Below are 15,993 nucleotides of genomic sequence, written 5' to 3'. Positions count from 1 at the left end.
CAAATAACAAAATGGTTCATATAACTGGTGTATCCATGAGAAGGAATGACCCAAGAACCAAGCTGCAGATTTACCCTGCAAAGATGTACAACAGGATATCTGGTTTACTTGTTCTTTCTTTATTTAAAAGTATGTATTAAATAATGACTAAAGCATTAAAGAAAAGTTGGATGAAGGGAATATTACAAGTATTATTTAGGTTGTAGGTAGCTTTAACGAGATGAGATGATGATAGGCTTTTAGCAGTGCTTCATGTTGGGTGAAGAAGAGCAACCACACACTGCTTTCAAAAAAGAGCAACGTGGGCAAGAACCTAATTATCGTAACTCATCCACATAACTCAACCTAATTATCCACTCATCCATAACTGAGTATTATCTCGTATTAGGAAAAGCTCATGCTTTTCCTGGCAGCAAGGCTGCACAGGCCAGCAGAGCCCTGCCAAGAGCGCGTGGTCCCTGGGGACCCCTGCTCCCGCCGAGCGGCACAGGCTGCTGCCTGCCGTGGTGGGTCACTCATCAGAACTCACCGAGCAGCAGCGGGCAGGGCCGGCCCGCAGACCTGTACACGGACCAACCTGCCCGGGTGTGTCGGCGGAAACTCGGGGGGGTCAGGAGAGCAGAAAACAGAGAAATCAAAGAAGAGCTGAGGAGGAGCAGGTGGGAGAGGAGCTGAAGGAGGTAATGGCTTAGAGGCAGGGAGGTGTTGTGTAGGACATGGATAACAGAGGGCCTAGGGTTGCTTTATCTATGTGGCTGTATATACATATATTCACCTAAAACACATGTAATCACCCCTTCTCCTAAAAGCATGCAGTCGCCTTACGCGCAGGATTCCCTCCAGTCAAGTAATGGGGCAGTACTGCGGCGGGCCCTGACACGTGTGTGGAAGGGACTTTGTAAGGGAAAGGGAGCCGAGGGGCGGGGGACACACGAGATCATTTTCAGTCCCCACTTCTATCAAAAAGGTGATGCTTGATAGGAAATAGCAGATTATTTCTTACCTCAGACTGATAATCTGAACAGATCAGCAGAGGGAGACAAACAGATGAAGTTGTGATCTTGAAAGTTGTGATTTCAATCAAGTTTGGCTTGCTTTCCATTAATTTCTTCACTTTATTCATCTAGTCACCTTCTGCTTTTCTCTCTTTTGCTTTCTAGCTAACCGGTCCAGCCGAGCCAACCCACAGTCACTTTAATGCACAGCACTCTGCTGTGGCACGCCGAGCATAGCCCTGAGCAACTTAAATCCAATAAAAGGGATTTTGTCTTCTGAAGACTGGCTTGAAGAAAACAAGAGTAGCCCAGTCAGCGCTTGCTTGAGCGCACGCAGACCAAGCTGCTCGCTGGCAGTGCGTAACTGCGCTGGCCGCATGCCATCAGCCTCTCCTGCGCCACTGAGCGGTCCACACGCACCAAGTGACAAACCATGCATTCTCCTTTCTTCTCCTCCCCCCCCATTTATTCTTCTTCTTTAAGAAGAAACAGACGTGGATTTCTAGAATTAACTCCGAGATCTGCCTCGAATTATTCTGTCCCAGTAAGACATCAAGCAAAAGCATTTCTCCTAAAAATGCTAATGGGATGTATTTGCATTCATATGGAGAGTGACATTTATTACAGTAACAAGCCTGCAGAAGGCAGTTCTAACGTTTTATCTCATTTGAGAAAAAGCAGAAACTGATGGACTGAGTCAGATCCATCGCCACATAGTGCGATGTACAATTTCCAGCAGTGACCACTGCCAACAACTTCAAAGGAAAGAGTAAGAAACTTTGCATTAGGCTGTTGCAGTATGAACCATCTGTATCTGGGATCCTCTTAATTTCTAGCAATTAGAGCATGTTAAAAAATAAAGCACATTACATCTGAGAGGCAGGGCTGGACGGGTCATCAAGAAATAACTTTGTCCACATCAACCTCTCTCAAGTATTCCCTGCAGATACTGGTCTGTCTTGGTTTTAAAATCTCCACCGACAAATATCCCACGGCTCCTTTATGGTGGTTTGTTTCCGTTCTCCACTTTCACTAAGGTTGAGATTCACAGAAAACTACAGGGGGGAAGGGATCTCTGGAAGCCTCTGGTCCCTGTGCCACTCAAAGCAGGGCCAATTCACAGCAGGTCGCTTGAGAACTTCTCTAGCCGAGCTCTGAATGTCCCCAAGGCGGAAGGTTCCGGTTCTTCTCTGGACAATCTCTTGGACGACAATATTTCACCGTTAACACGGTGACGAAGTTTTTCTTAGCACGTAGTGGGAGTTCCCCTTCTCGCGACCTCCGCTTCTGTCGCTTCTTGTCCTTCCTCCGCGCCCCTCCCTGGGGGGCCGACCCCGGCCGGCGGGTCCCCGTACGCCTGGCTCACCGGGCACCTGCGGGCGCCAGGCGGATCCGCCTCTGCTCTCTCCTCCCCATCCCGAGCACGCCCGGCTCCCTCGGCCTCGCCCCGTGTAGCACAGCCCCCAGCCACCCCAGGGGGCTCTGCTGGCCTTGCTCCCCCCAAAGCGGAGCTGACGCGGCCCCGCCAGCGCGGAGCAGAGCGGGGGAGTCACGTCCCGCGGCAGCCCCCCTCCTCCTCCCTGCCGAGCTGCCGTCGAGCCCGTGGGCGCTCGTCGCCCCGGCCCCTGGCATGGGGCTACGCTGGACCTCATTTCAATTGTCAGCTCATTTCTCCAGCCTGCCAAGGGCTCTCAAGCTAATGCAACTCACCGACGTAGGTGTTACCTGGTTTAAAAGCTCCTCTGTGTTTATTTTGAACTGACCTGACTCCTCCACCCTACCTGCTATGAAGAATCCATTACATGATGCACCTTCAGCAGCAAAGACTGATGCAAGCAACCCCGCTGGGCTTCTTTGTTATGGTCTTTTCATTCCTGACTACTCTTTTGTACAGCTTGGTCACCAGAAAGTCTTACTGATCCCCTAGTTAGATCCCCGCTCTTGATGGTGTTGAAAATCATAGACTTCAGCACCCCTTGCCAAGTGCTCTTCAAATTCTTCTCCCATCTCTGAATTTCCTGTTAACATTTAACCAGCCATGTTTCTAGGCTTTCTTTTTCTTTCCATTTGGGCAAGCTCTCCAATTCCTGAATGCCACCCTTGCCTTGGGACGTTCTCCTGAGCTTTCTTATTGACCCATGGAAAGGCCCATTTTTTTGTGTGGTTTTATTTTTGAGTTTTGACACACAAATTTCCTGAGCTTCTAATACAGGATTTTTAAAAGCCCCCAGGCAGCTTACAAGCTTCCTGCTTTTTGGACTGATCCTTTTAGGATTTTTTCTAATAGTTTCGTTTTTACATAGTTCCTTTTCTTGAAGCTGAGTACCTGCATACTGGATTTTCTTGGCGCGCTCTCTCCTGCCGTTAGTGAAGCGTGTGATGGTTACTGCTCCAGCTCAGCCAGCACAGTTAACACCGCCTGAACTCACCCCGGTGCACCGCTCAGGACTAACTCCAGGAGCGCGTCTTTTCGTGGATTCTCAAACTGGTTGTTCAACCAAACATCCTTCATTGCATTCCAAAGCGTCCCTGCATCTCCCCCTGAAAAGGCACGGAGCTGCTCTGTGTGGGTGGCTGAAACCTCCCACTGTTCCTTACCTGTCCTAAGCGCGCAGATTCTCTTATCTCGCTTAACATTTCCTGATCGCTACCACCATCTAATTAGGGAGCCACTATTTCTTTTCTATTATTAAGAATCTGGAATTTCAACCCACAAGGATTCTGCAGTTCTTCTCTTTTGATGTGATATTTTTATGCTGTTACACTGTGTATTTTCTTTACGTACAGTACCAGTCCCTTGCCTGCACACCTTACTGTATCATTCCTGTAAAGGTGGAAGCCTGGCCACCATACACTCAGTGAGTACCTTTCTCCTACTGGATCTATGCGATGTTTATATTGGGGGTTTTCATTTCATGTTCCCCATTTTAATTTCATACAGGAAGAAAAAAATTGTTCCTTTTCTTTTTTTTTTGGAGGGGTTCAAATTTCCCAGCCTTTAATTTACTCCTGTTTCTCTGTTTTAATGTTATAAGAAGACTATTAAAAAAAAAAAAAAAAAAAAAAAAAGACTGTGGCTGGCAAATCTCAGCCATTTCATTTCCCACAAACAGCGAATCCTCAGCAGCGAGCCCCGCAGGCACGGCACGCCGCCCCAGAGCTCAGCAGGATGCTCCTCCACCAAGTTGCTATGGCCAGCTTGGACACTAGTCATACCGAGCGCTGGCCAGGGAGGGGGAATCTCCTGTTGGCAGGAAATAATTAGAACCTGTCACGAAGCTAGACTCCTTCAGAATATGAAAAATACATCCTTTTGAGCTGATTAGTATTTCTGGACTGTGAATAAACAGGGGACCCAGTACATAACATTTAGATTCCTCGCCGCTAAGCTGCGGTCGCAATGGAAACGCGCTGTTGTTACTCTCGCATCCTCTCCCCACCGCTCCTCAATCCCCGGCAGCACTTTGACATCTAGCCTACTGCACGTAACTCATTTGGATGAAAAGAAAGCAGTGATTTGTCCCAGGTCTTTGAAAAGTCTCAGTAAACTAAATGCTGCTTTCTTTACATCCAAGTAAGTTGCTTCATTTTTGACCTCCTTCTGACCGATGAAGTACACAGAACCGAGTTGATGTCATTTACAGGTTTTTAAACGATCAGGTTCTTTCCGAACCGATATTGTGACTCCTTCGTTTCCATAGTACTTCTTTATTACCACCGAAGAAGTCAAGTCATGAGGAAGAATTCTTCCACCATCTTCCAGTGAAGCTGATTCAGCGCTTACTGTCTTCATAACTTTAGTTTTATGTGCAGATTACATAGAAATCCCCTCCTCTTCCACCTGGAATGTTTGCGCTGTATCGCTTTGGTATTTCAACATGAGCCCAGTCCTGAGGGACTTCAGAGATGCAAACACACCGTTTGACGGAGGTAACGGGAACTGACAGCTAAAGGTGCTCAAAGAGCACAGATCTTTTTTATCGAAGTTTTGCGGAGGGGAAATACCCGGTCACATCCGTGTGAGGGAGTCACCTTACTGGCCTGTCCTGGGTTGAGTTCTGCTCGGCTGATCAAGGTGCTGTGCCCGAAGAAGGCCGGGGTCTCATGGGAAAAGGCAGCCCCGCTGCTGTAATTCAGCACTGGGAGGATTGCAGCATGCGGGGGAGTCCCACGCCGGAGCAGCTCGGGAAGGGCTGCAGCCGTGGGAGGGAATCCAGTCGGAGGAAGTTAGTGACCCACGACGGAGCAGTGTGGGGAACGCTGCGGCCCATGGGAAGGACTCATGTCAGAGAAAGTTTGTGGAGGACTGTCTCCTGTGAGAGGGGGACCACGATGGAGCAGGGGTAACAAGTTCCGGACACTCCCCTCACCGAAGCTGAAGGAAGTGGCAGCGCTGCCTGCACCCCCCATTCCCTGCCCCTGCGCCCCTGGGGGAGGAGGTAGAGATATCGGGAGCAGAGCTGAGCCCGGGAAGAAGGGAGGGGTGGGGGGAAGGTGTTCTCAAGATGTGGCAATGCTTCTCACTGTCCTACTCTGTTATGTGTTGTTAGTGTCTGTAATAAATGTATGTTCTTTTTTTTCTTCCCCTAACGAGTCTGCCTTTTGCTCGTGATCATAAAAGGGGGATTTTCCCCCATCCCAGCCCTATCTCGAACCCCAAGCCTGGCTCTCTGTCCCTTCTCATTGCCGGAGGGGAAGGGAGAGAGAGCGGCTGCGTGGTGGTTGGCTGCTGACCCGGCTCAAACCACGACAAGGCCGAACGCCCACTGAAGGGAACGACGAGGAGGCGTCGCTGGAAAGGACTCGGAAGTGTTTCCATGGCAAGGAAGATAACGCGAAGGCGAGCGGGGACGCCGGTGCCACGGCGCTCCTCCAGCCGGGCGACCATGCGGCGGGACAGCCCGGCCCCGAGGGGCGGCCCTGCGGGGGGGCTGGGGAGGCCGCGGGCTCTGCCCGGGGGGGCGCAGGGCTAACCCCGCGCGGGGCGGCAGCGCGGGGGCCTGCGCCTCGGCCAGGCAGAGCCGGGCGCGGGTTCTGGAGCACGCGGCAAGCCGAGCGGCTCCTGCGCAGCGAGCCCGGCGGCGGTGCCGGAAAACCTCAGCCGGGGTTGGGGGGAGCTCCTGCGGACACCGCGCTCCCTCCACGCGGCTAAACCAGCGAGGACGGGCGACTCCCCCCCCAGCCAGGCTGCCGTTATGCGGCGGGATTTCAGGAAACTCTTAGCTGCCACGATGTCCTACAGCACTTTTCTGTTCCAGCAGTACTTTTCTTTTACCAACTTAAAACTGGCTGGGTGTTTCCTTTACTTTCTCCTATTATAAAAGATTGCAAACATAAAAAGCACCTTCTCCCTCAGGCTCCTTCCCCTCTGCAATAAATATATTCCACAATGTTCGTTCCATGATTTGTTTTGCTCAGGTATCTACGTATTTATCTCTTCCCTAGACTAAGTAGGACTAATCTGCTTATTCTCGTGTCTCCTCTGACCCCATTTCTCATCATTTGTGTTGTCGTTTCCCGTTTCCCCGCTCTTCCCCTGCTGCCCGAGAACGCAGTATTTCTGCTGAAAACGAGGAAAGCGTACTGCTCTTTCGCACCAGCTGAACAAACAAAAAATGACAATTTCGCGCAGCCATTAGCATTAAGCTACTTAATTAGATGCTGCAAACCACCTTCCAGGTTCCACGGTCGGTAAAGAGGGATGAATATTCACTTACTGCATTTCCAGCTTCGGCAGCCAGCCGGGCGGCGTATCTGGCAATCAGCCTGTGCTCCTCGTCCAGCCTGCCGGGGCTGTCCAGGGCGCTGCCGGGGAAAAGCCAAAACACCCCGTCAGTACCCGCCGCCTCTAGACATTGCTCACACGGGGGGATGACAGAGAAAAGGATGTATTATTGCAAAGAGACAGCGGTGGGGAATAGAAGAGTCACACTGGAAATAATCTCGATCATTCCCTTTTTCATTCCACTTCCAAAGGAGGGACTGCTCTCAACGCTTTCAGCCTAGTGGCGTTTTCTCCAGGATTCACATATCCCAGTTGTAAATGATTAAAATAATTGGGCTTTCCACAATTAATAAAGGCGAATCATTAGGAACAAAATTGTTTCTCAGGAGCTTTTCTGCAAACCTTTTTGGCTTACTCAAGGTAAAACGGGGCAAATAACTGAATGGTGAAGGAGAAAAGCTTTGTCCTCAGGAGATGTAGGATGACAAGTGTCGAGGTCGGGATGATTTCCAGGAGGAAGAGCTGGGGGAACCACGCTGACCTGACAAGAACGGACTCTGTCACTGAACAACATCAACTCAAATGCAAATAGTACTTAGCGAGTCAGCCTGACTTACACCTGACTTCCTACCACCTTACAACACCCAAATGTACAAAGCACAGTAATTGGAGGTGTGGTCCTTCACAGCTCATCTAGCGGAGGGCAAAACAGTTCCAGCTGCCTTGCACCGCCTCACGCAGACAGGCTCTAGCTGTCTTGGAAATGTTGCTGAAAGAGATATTAAAAAAATATTTCCAATTATCATCAGCAACAGTGACAGCACCGTGAGGTGACAGAAGAAAGGGACGCGGAATTTTGAAAGAGGAAAATTAGAAACAGCAACTGGGACAGATCCCCAAGATTAGGAAGTGCAAGGCAGCGCCTGGATCTTTCTCACATTTAACAGAGCATCGTCCCCTCTGTGCACGTTAATCATTAACAGGATTCATCTGGTCTGGTAACCCCGCTAGAGTGCTGAATCTGTTTCTGCTATTCACAGAGAACTGCTGGTTTAGCTATAAATATACCGGGGGACAAGCGATCATTTTCAGGTTGTATTAACTGGAACCCGCCAACGTGAAGATCTATGACCAGCTCAGCTGGGTGGCACAGTGGCCTCGCCACAAAGAATCAGCGAGGAAAAGCCAAGTGAAGGGGCAGCTCTCCAAGTCGCCACCCAGCCGAACTATTCGACGGTCGCTTGCGGTCTCAGCGCCGCACAGAGATTTCCCCTCCGTCTCCCTGCAAACGTGGAGCCGCTGAAGGGGCAGCACGACCCGAGCCGCTGCTACCCGACCGCAGCCCGGATCCGGGTGGATGTGAGCACTGAGCCCCGGGCTGTGGCACGGCCTCCCGGGCTGTGGCACGGCCTCCCGGGCCCGCCCCGGCGCTGGCCCACGCCGTGCCGGCCGCACCGGCGTGCGCTGCCGCGGGCGCCGGGACCAGCCGCAGCGGCGGAGACGGACGGACACACGCCTGGTGCGCGGCACAAACTGCCTTTAGTCCGCGCTGCCACTTCACAAGATACCTTACATTGCTTTAAGCTTAATTCCGCGGATTTATGTTCACGGTATTTAAAGAACCAAATCTATATTGCATGCATTATGTTTATTTAAATATGCAGGTTTAACTTCTTTTTTGTAACACCAAATTTAACAACTTGATCTCTTTTAAGACTCCGAAAGTCTGCCAGATGATGTGTTTGAGACAGCGTAGAAACATTGGACTGGATTTAATGGACGTATGACTACAATTTACACAGATGGGTCCACGCTGAGTATAAAATGCACTAGTATGCCTCTGCGTTTGGGCTGTTGGATTAAGACCCGAGGGTATTCAGCTAAACAGTGCAAAGGAAGGAGCTGGTGAAAGGTGAGCTAAAAGAGGGGGAAAACAGATTTAAGAGAAGAAAAAGCAGAGTCTTTACACTGGGCTTGATGAATTTCTCACACGACTTCAAGCCAGTTCATTTTGATTTTTTTTGCTGAAGGAGAACAATCTTTCCCATCCCACTTTCTGAATTTGATATTATTTTTGTTTAGCTTTCCTCTGCAATTTTGTTTGTACAAGTTTTTTTCTGCTTTTATAGGAATGCGGATCATTCCATCCCTTCCACCCTTTCCATAACCTGGTGTCTCCTAATACCCCTCCCAGCTCCTGGAACTATCACCTCTTCTTAGCTGAGCGAATTAGAAGATAGTTATTGACAATTTCTTACTTTCTTGTAATGTAAAAAGGAAATAGATCCTTTTGCATTTGCTTTTAGAAATATTTTACAGATGGAGAGGAAATGGAGTTCAAGTGCACCTCCTGTGTATTCTTTAATATAAACCAGTTTGAACAAATGAACCACCGCTGCAGCCCACAGCTCTGCTGGATTTACAGAGCGGGCGTTAAACACCGTCTACAAAACACCGCGGAATTCTTGACATTGCATCACGAAGGAAAACTCACTTCTTTGCAGTTTTAATTTCTGTGGAGACATGGCTGCAAAGTCTTCCTATCCCGAAACCCCCTCCCTGACAGGAGTCCTGGGAGCTCCCCATCCTCTGGGACAGCAGCGGCACTGCAAGCTGCGACCCCCCCCGCCGCCCAGACCAGCCCCGCCGGGACCCAGAGCCGCGGGGAGGGCCCGCAGCGGTGGCCAAGCTCAGGAAGAACAGCACAGGTAGCGAAGGATAAGCCTGGCTTAAGCCCAGAGCTCAGAAGGGAGGAGGGTACGTGAGTGCGAGCTCAAGAGATTTTCACAGCAGCAGAATTTTGGAAAGGTAACGTTCTAGATTTCCCCATCTTAAAAACGCTGCGCCGGGCGGCCTGGTCCGTATGACAACGCCGTGCTGCTTACAGAGCGGCCGGTCGAGCCGTGGGCTCTCCCGCTTCCCCCGCGGGGGACGCGGGTGCGTGGGTAATGCGGGTGGGCAGGTCTGAGCGGGGGAGGCTCCGACTGGCCCCGGGACGCGTGGCCCTCGGGACAGCCCGGCTCCGCCGCAGGGACGAGCACCCCGGCGGCACGGCGAGGTCCGGCTGACTTTTAGGCGTCGATGGAAACGTCCGGGGCAACGTGAGGAGGGCGTGCAGGAGGCATGGCTCCTGCGGTCACTCTGGTCGGGCCTGGGCGCTCGCGGCCCCTGCCCGCCACTGCCGCGCCGGGGGAAAAAAAGGGGAAAATCGGCACCTGTGCTGGCTTGAGGCTTTCGTGGACCCGGGCCCAGCAACATGGGGGCAAATGCAGCCTGTAAAGAGAAAGCTGGGATGCCAGCGCCCTGTTGTCAAACACTAACACAAAAATGAGCTTGGACAACCAAAGTGTTGGCTAGGGATGGGTGATCAGTGAAGGATGTACGGGAAGGTGATACATCATGGGGGGAGGTTTGGGATCTTAGGCTCCTTCCACAACTGCTCAGGAATTCATGACGCTGAGAAGCGGCAGAGGACAGCAAAAGAAGGCATGGCTTATTCTTCTAGCACCGACCTGAAGGGCCACACGTCCCACGTGTCAACTGATGGTGAGCCAAGAGTAAGGATCTTGGGGACAAAGTGTCTTTAAGAAAAGTGACTTTTTCCTTTCATCAACCCTGTGGCCGGCTGTCTTCTGCAGGAAATGCAGAACACATCAAAATAATGACACTCCAGGCAGGGCTATTTAACTTTGCTGGTGAAAAGTGGAGCTGAAATAAGGGCTTCATGGGGACTGGGGAAAAGCAGGCTTGCTGAAAGATGTGGAACATTATTCAGTTATTAAGTTATGAATGAACTTTAGAAATATGTAACAAACAACTGTCCAAGTAATAAAGCACAACTCAACAGCTCCCTAAGCTTTCTAACTGCATACGGTATAACTCGCTGCTCTCTGCAGCTGCCTTTGCCTGCAGCACTTCCTTTCAGGTGGGGATTTTCTATTATTTCTTTGAAAAGCACTTAACCAATTTGGCTTGCTACCACAATAACACTGTAGGTAGAAAAAAGAAAAATATATTATTGTAAGATAAATGAAGTCCACTGAGCTCTGTTTCCTATATTCCTTATGTAGCTCAGATGGACTCTTTGGTTGGAGGACATCAGTGAATTACATAAGCCTTAACATGATGAAAAATCTCAGGGATCCAGCTAGCAGTGGCTTAAAGGCTCTCAAACTTTGGCTGAAAGAAGTGAAAAGATACTGGGCAATAAAGAGCAAAGGTGAGTATACATACAATCAGTGACTGGAAGTGGAAGAAAGAGAAAGATAAGTTAAAATTTGAAGTATGGCTTTTTTTTTTTTTTTTTTTTTAACAGTCAGCACAATTGATCACTGGGACAGACTGTCAATGAAATGAGTGGCTTCTCCATCATGGTGTTCTCTGAGAGCCACATCTTCAGAGAAACAAGGTGTTAGGATCAGCACAGGGATGACTAGGGGTCATGGCTTTGAACTGCCAGAGGGCAGATTTAGGTTGGATCTAAGGCAGAAATTGTTCCCTGTGCGGGGTGTGAGGCGCTGGCCCAGGGTGCCCAGAGCAGCTGTGGCTGCCCCCTCCCTGGAAGGGTTCAAGGCCAGGTTGGACGGGGCTGGGAGCCCCCTGGGCTGGGGGAAGGGGGCCCTGCCCGGGGCAGGGGGGGGCACTGGGGGGGATTTGAGGGCTCTTCCCACCCAAACTGGTCTGTGACTCGATGAATAGGATAGGACAAGGTAGGCCAGACCAGACCAGACCAGGATAGAATAGAATATAGAATAGAAGAGAATAGAAAATAGAATAGAAGAGAATAGAGAATAGAATATAGAGGAGACGAGAAGAGACTAGAAAATAGAATAGAATAGAATAGAATAGAATAGAATAGAATAGAATAGAATAGAATAGAATAGAATAGAATAGAATAGAATAGAATAGAATAGAATAGAATAGAATAGAATAGAATAGAATAGAATAGAATAGCAATCAGCCCGACTGCCTGATCACTTCAGGGCTGACCAAAAGTTAAATAAAGCATGCTGTTAAGGACATTGCCCAAATGCCTCTCGAATGCCCCAGTTCCTGGGCCCCGGTGTGAGGGGGCAGGGACGATGCTCCACGGGTGCCCCCTGGGCTGCTCTGCCCGACAGAGGGGCCGTGAGGAGCGTCCTGGGAACAGCAGCAGCCCCGAGCAGACGCAAGCAGGAAACAGAAGAGAGAAAGCAAGTGATGGAAATGAGAGGAAAAGCTGTCCGTAAGGGAGATTTACTGTTATCTGAGTCAGAGGCAGAGCTGCTCTGCACCGGCCGGCTGCGGTACACGGAGGATTTCCACACAGCCTGCCAAAAGCAGGAAGATACACTGTGAGAGGAGATCTGGGGGGCGAGGGGTGAAGGCCAAAGAAGTGAGGACGGAGTACACGTTTGATCGGTCTCTCGTGCTGACTTAGAAGACACTCCCATGCACAATGGAACTAGGATTTAAATTCTTTTCTTTGCGTTTGGTTCCTTCTAGGAGTACACTGTTACTCTGGCAACAGTACCAAGTGATTTTTTTAAATTTAAAGACCTAAAAGACCGAGAACCTCAACTGCAACTCATTGTAGCATGGCAGCTATGAGCTACACACAGTATTTCAATCTGTCATATCCTCTTCAACATGCACTCCTTTGTATTGCAAAATCCTATGATTATAGTAATTGAGTGAAGGTGAGAGTCTGAAATTCCTTGGTTTTTACTGTCTTGTGGACAATATTACAGGCTTTCAGTTGATTGCAGGTGATCACAGACAACAGTAATTCACTATAAAGAAAAAAACCCTGACTTTCCCCAGAGACCTAAACAGCCAGAATGTGCTTCATCAATACAGCAGTGGAATACAAATTTCTACATGACAGAGGGATGAAGTAGGACCCTAAAAATATTATTCAGAGGATGACAACATGGATAGAGCAAGGCCTTTACATATAGCCCCCATATCACTAAACCTCTTCTTCCTTGCCAGCACAGCTCTGGCTCTGTAAAGGCGTAATTTAATTAGGGCCAAAAGTGGAATACAGAAAACCTCCCAACTGTGTCCTGTGATGAAATGGGAGAGCTATGTTTTGGGGCTTTAGGGTAAAATTTCTCTACATAGACACAGACATGAAATATAAATGTGCACAAATACCAAAGATGAGATAAAAGAAATCTAATTCTTCAAAGCATTAATGTTTTTTGGAAAGGCACAGAAATAAAGAGTCATATTAAGCAGGTTAGGTCGATGGGATTGAAAGAGTTTGCTTGTTCAGCCCAGGAAACAAAGATGGTGAGAGGATGCGACGTCTGTGACTGCATTTGGGGTGGAGAGGTAAAAGCAGTAAGGAGGAAGAACAGGGAGAGTCATAGGACAATGCTGGCACGAAATCTAATGGGTGTGAGCTGGCTGTGAAAAAATTTAAGGGGGAAGACTGTGGAGAGCAGTGACAAGTGACACTCATCGGGGGTCAGGGCTGGGCCCAGCCCTCTTTAGCATCTTTGTTGGTGCCACGGACAGTGGGATCGATGCACCCTCAGCAAGTTCACCCATGTCACCCAGCTGTGTGGTGGGGGACACGCGGGAGGGCAGGGATGGCATCCAGAGGGACCTGGGCAGGCAGGACTGAGCAAACCTCATGGAGTGCAACACGGCCAAGGGCAAGGTCCTGCCCGGGGGTCGGGGTGATCCTCAATATCAGCACAGGCTGGGGGATGAAGGGGTGGGGAGCAGCCCCGAGGAGAGGGACTGCGGGGAACTGGGGGGGGGGAAAGCTGGACGTGACCCAGCACCGTGCACACACAGCCCAGAACCCACCCGTGCCCTGGGCTGCAGCCAGAGCAGGGGGGGCAGCAGGGCCAGGGAGGGGATTGTCCCCCTCTGCTCCGCTCTGGGGAGACCCCCCTGCAGTGCTGGGGCCAGCTCGGGGGCCCCCAACAGCAGAAGGACCCGGAGCTGCTCGAGCGGGGCCAGAGGAGGCCACGGAGATGCTGGGGGGGCTGGAGCAGCTCCCCTGGGGGGCCGGGCTGAGAGAGTTGGGGGGTTCAGCCTGGAGAAGAGAAGGCTCCGGGGGGACCTTTGAGCGGCCTCCCAGGGCTTAAAGGGGGGACAGGGAAGGGGGGGGGGACTCTGGGTCAGGGGGTGGGGGTAGGAAAAAGGGGACGGTTTTAAACTGAAAGAGGGGAGATTTAGATTAGATGTAAGGATGAAATTGTTCCCTGTGCGGGGGGTGAGGCGTTGGCCCAGGGTGCCCAGAGCAGCTGTGGGTGCCCCCTCCCTGGAAGGGTTCAAGGCCAGGTTGGACGGGGCTGGGAGCCCCCTGGGCTGGGGGAAGGGGGCCCTGCCCTGGGCAGGGGAGGGGCACTGGGGGGGCTTTAAGGTCCCTTCCCACCCAAACCGGTCAGTGATTTGACAATTTTGTGAAATTAGACAGTTTCCTACTGGTGAATGATGAGATTCCGGAATGGTCATGGAGAGAAGAATTATCTAACCCGTTTGGAAGGATGTTAATCAGTTCATGTAAGGGGTTCTGTAACACAGAAAATGCAACAGGGCGGGAATGGGCACAAACCGATCCCCTCCTATCTAACGTTTCCCCTGTGCAGATTTGTGTGTGCGCGCACATGTACTTGCGTACTTTCAGAAGATTTTGGAGAGCACTAAATCCATTTCCCTCTATTTGCCAATGGAGGCCAAGTACCTTTGATTGGAACATCACTGCCTGGAGGAAGCAGCGTTACTGTCCCCGTCCCTGCCCCGGGAGCGCTCTCCTAACACTAACCGTGCACCGCTCTGCAGCCGGGTCACATAGGTTGCTATCAGTGCATGCTCGTCAGCTAACGGGCTGGCAGCGTCCAGGTTGCACTGTAACCTAGTAGCAATGAAGGCAAAAGAGAGCAAACAAAACACAACGTAAATACAAAGCAAATAATTAATGAACGTTAACGAAACAAACAGTTAAAAATTAAAACAAACAGATGGCTAATTAAAAATGCAAACAGGCTTCCGCAAGTCACGTGAAAAGGATACCTTCTGCAGTTAAAGATGAGAACACAGATCGGAGAAACCTGTGGGTGCCCAAATACGCCCGGAGGCCAGGTCCCCGGCGAGCGGGGCCGCCCCGAGCCCCACGGCCGGGAGCGCCAGGCAGCCCCCGGCAGCCCCCGCCGGCAGCGGGGCCGTTCCCAGCCCTCCCACCCCCACGGAACGGGCCCTTCGGCTGCCACAGCCCCCCCAGGCCCCCACGGCACGGGGCTGCCGTGGCAGTGCCGTGTCTGAACCCAGAGCTGGACGCGCCCAGCCTCTTCTCTTCCGCTTGTAAGAGAGGCCCGCCAAGCAAAGATACGAGGAAAGGGATAGAAAAAATAACAATTCAGTGGTTGGCATCAGGAGAGCTACCCACTATCAGGGATTCACTGAATGACATAGGGGTTTTTTTGTTTGAGGACTCATAAAAACAAAGCTACTATAGTTTTGAATATTTCTGCGGATAGAGATTGAATGCAAGAAATATTTGTCAGAGGTAATCTCACATAAATATTTGCCTACATGGTCCAAATAAAATGTGCTGGTTTCTACCACGCTTGCAACTGCAGCATCTCAAAACCCCTCAGAGAACACAGCAAAACGGTTCTTTTTTTATCCCAGGCATCGCACACAAAGGCAGCGACTCTTCCTTCCCTGCCCCAGCAGAGCGAGACACCCAGCCTGCCGCGCCGCATTTCCGCCACCGCCACGTGAAGTTCTGCCCGCAGGAGACCAGCCTGCGGTCCCACCACACGACACGGTGCACGCGTGGAGACAGCACCACTCTGCTGGGAGCTGAAAAGCCCCGTGAAGGTATGAGATCAGATTGTTACCTAAAAAAATCATTTTTGAACACATATCACTATTATTTTAGCAGAATACCCATTTCTTCCTAAAATCTAAGTGTACAAGAAATTCCATTCTTCATTTCTTCCTAAAATCTAAGTGTACAAGAAATTCTTCATTTTTATGTCAGGTATTCCAGCTGCTCTTTCAATTTATAAACTGCCGTTAATTCCTTCTCCACACGCGTCCAGGAAGTATTTGTTTCAGAAGCTTCTATAAACATGGCATTTATTGCTTTCAGCATCAATATAGTGATACTATGAAAACAGAATTCACATTTTTTAGACATACAAACTCTTTTCTTCTTTGTTATGTGCAGCAACATGTCAGAGAAGTCTGCCAGAAGCAGAATAAGACCTTATAAAAAAGAGGCAAAATGGAAATACCCACGTCAACCCCTCCGGGCAATGAGCAACC

General features: G+C 50.3%; 1 protein-coding gene across 11 annotated transcripts in view; it reads right to left on the bottom strand.

Annotated features, from left to right (window-relative positions):
* DTNB (dystrobrevin beta) overlaps positions 1-15,993 on the bottom strand; it is a 212,810-nt gene that overhangs the window by 77,067 nt on the left and 119,750 nt on the right. For 8 of the 11 annotated variants that reach the window (XM_042803206.1, XM_042803209.1, XM_042803210.1 and 5 more), the window contains 2 exons: positions 14,486-14,575; positions 6,713-6,800 (listed from right to left, as the gene is read on the bottom strand). The exons of 1 other annotated variant lie outside the window; for it this stretch is intronic. In XM_042803206.1, the coding sequence (XP_042659140.1) occupies positions 6,713-6,800; positions 14,486-14,575 (178 nt within the window). The remainder of the gene's footprint in view (positions 1-6,712; positions 6,801-14,485; positions 14,576-15,993) is intronic. 2 more of the 11 variants (XM_042803213.1, XM_042803214.1) reach the window with 1 other exon arrangement.

This window comes from Tyto alba, unplaced genomic scaffold, assembly GCF_018691265.1.
Source record: "Tyto alba isolate M040663 unplaced genomic scaffold, T.alba_DEE_v4.0 Super-Scaffold_40, whole genome shotgun sequence".
NCBI classification, from domain to species: Eukaryota; Metazoa; Chordata; class Aves; order Strigiformes; family Tytonidae; genus Tyto; species Tyto alba.
Note: the sequence above shows the minus strand (reverse complement) of the source record. Positions and strands in the feature narration are given on the sequence as shown.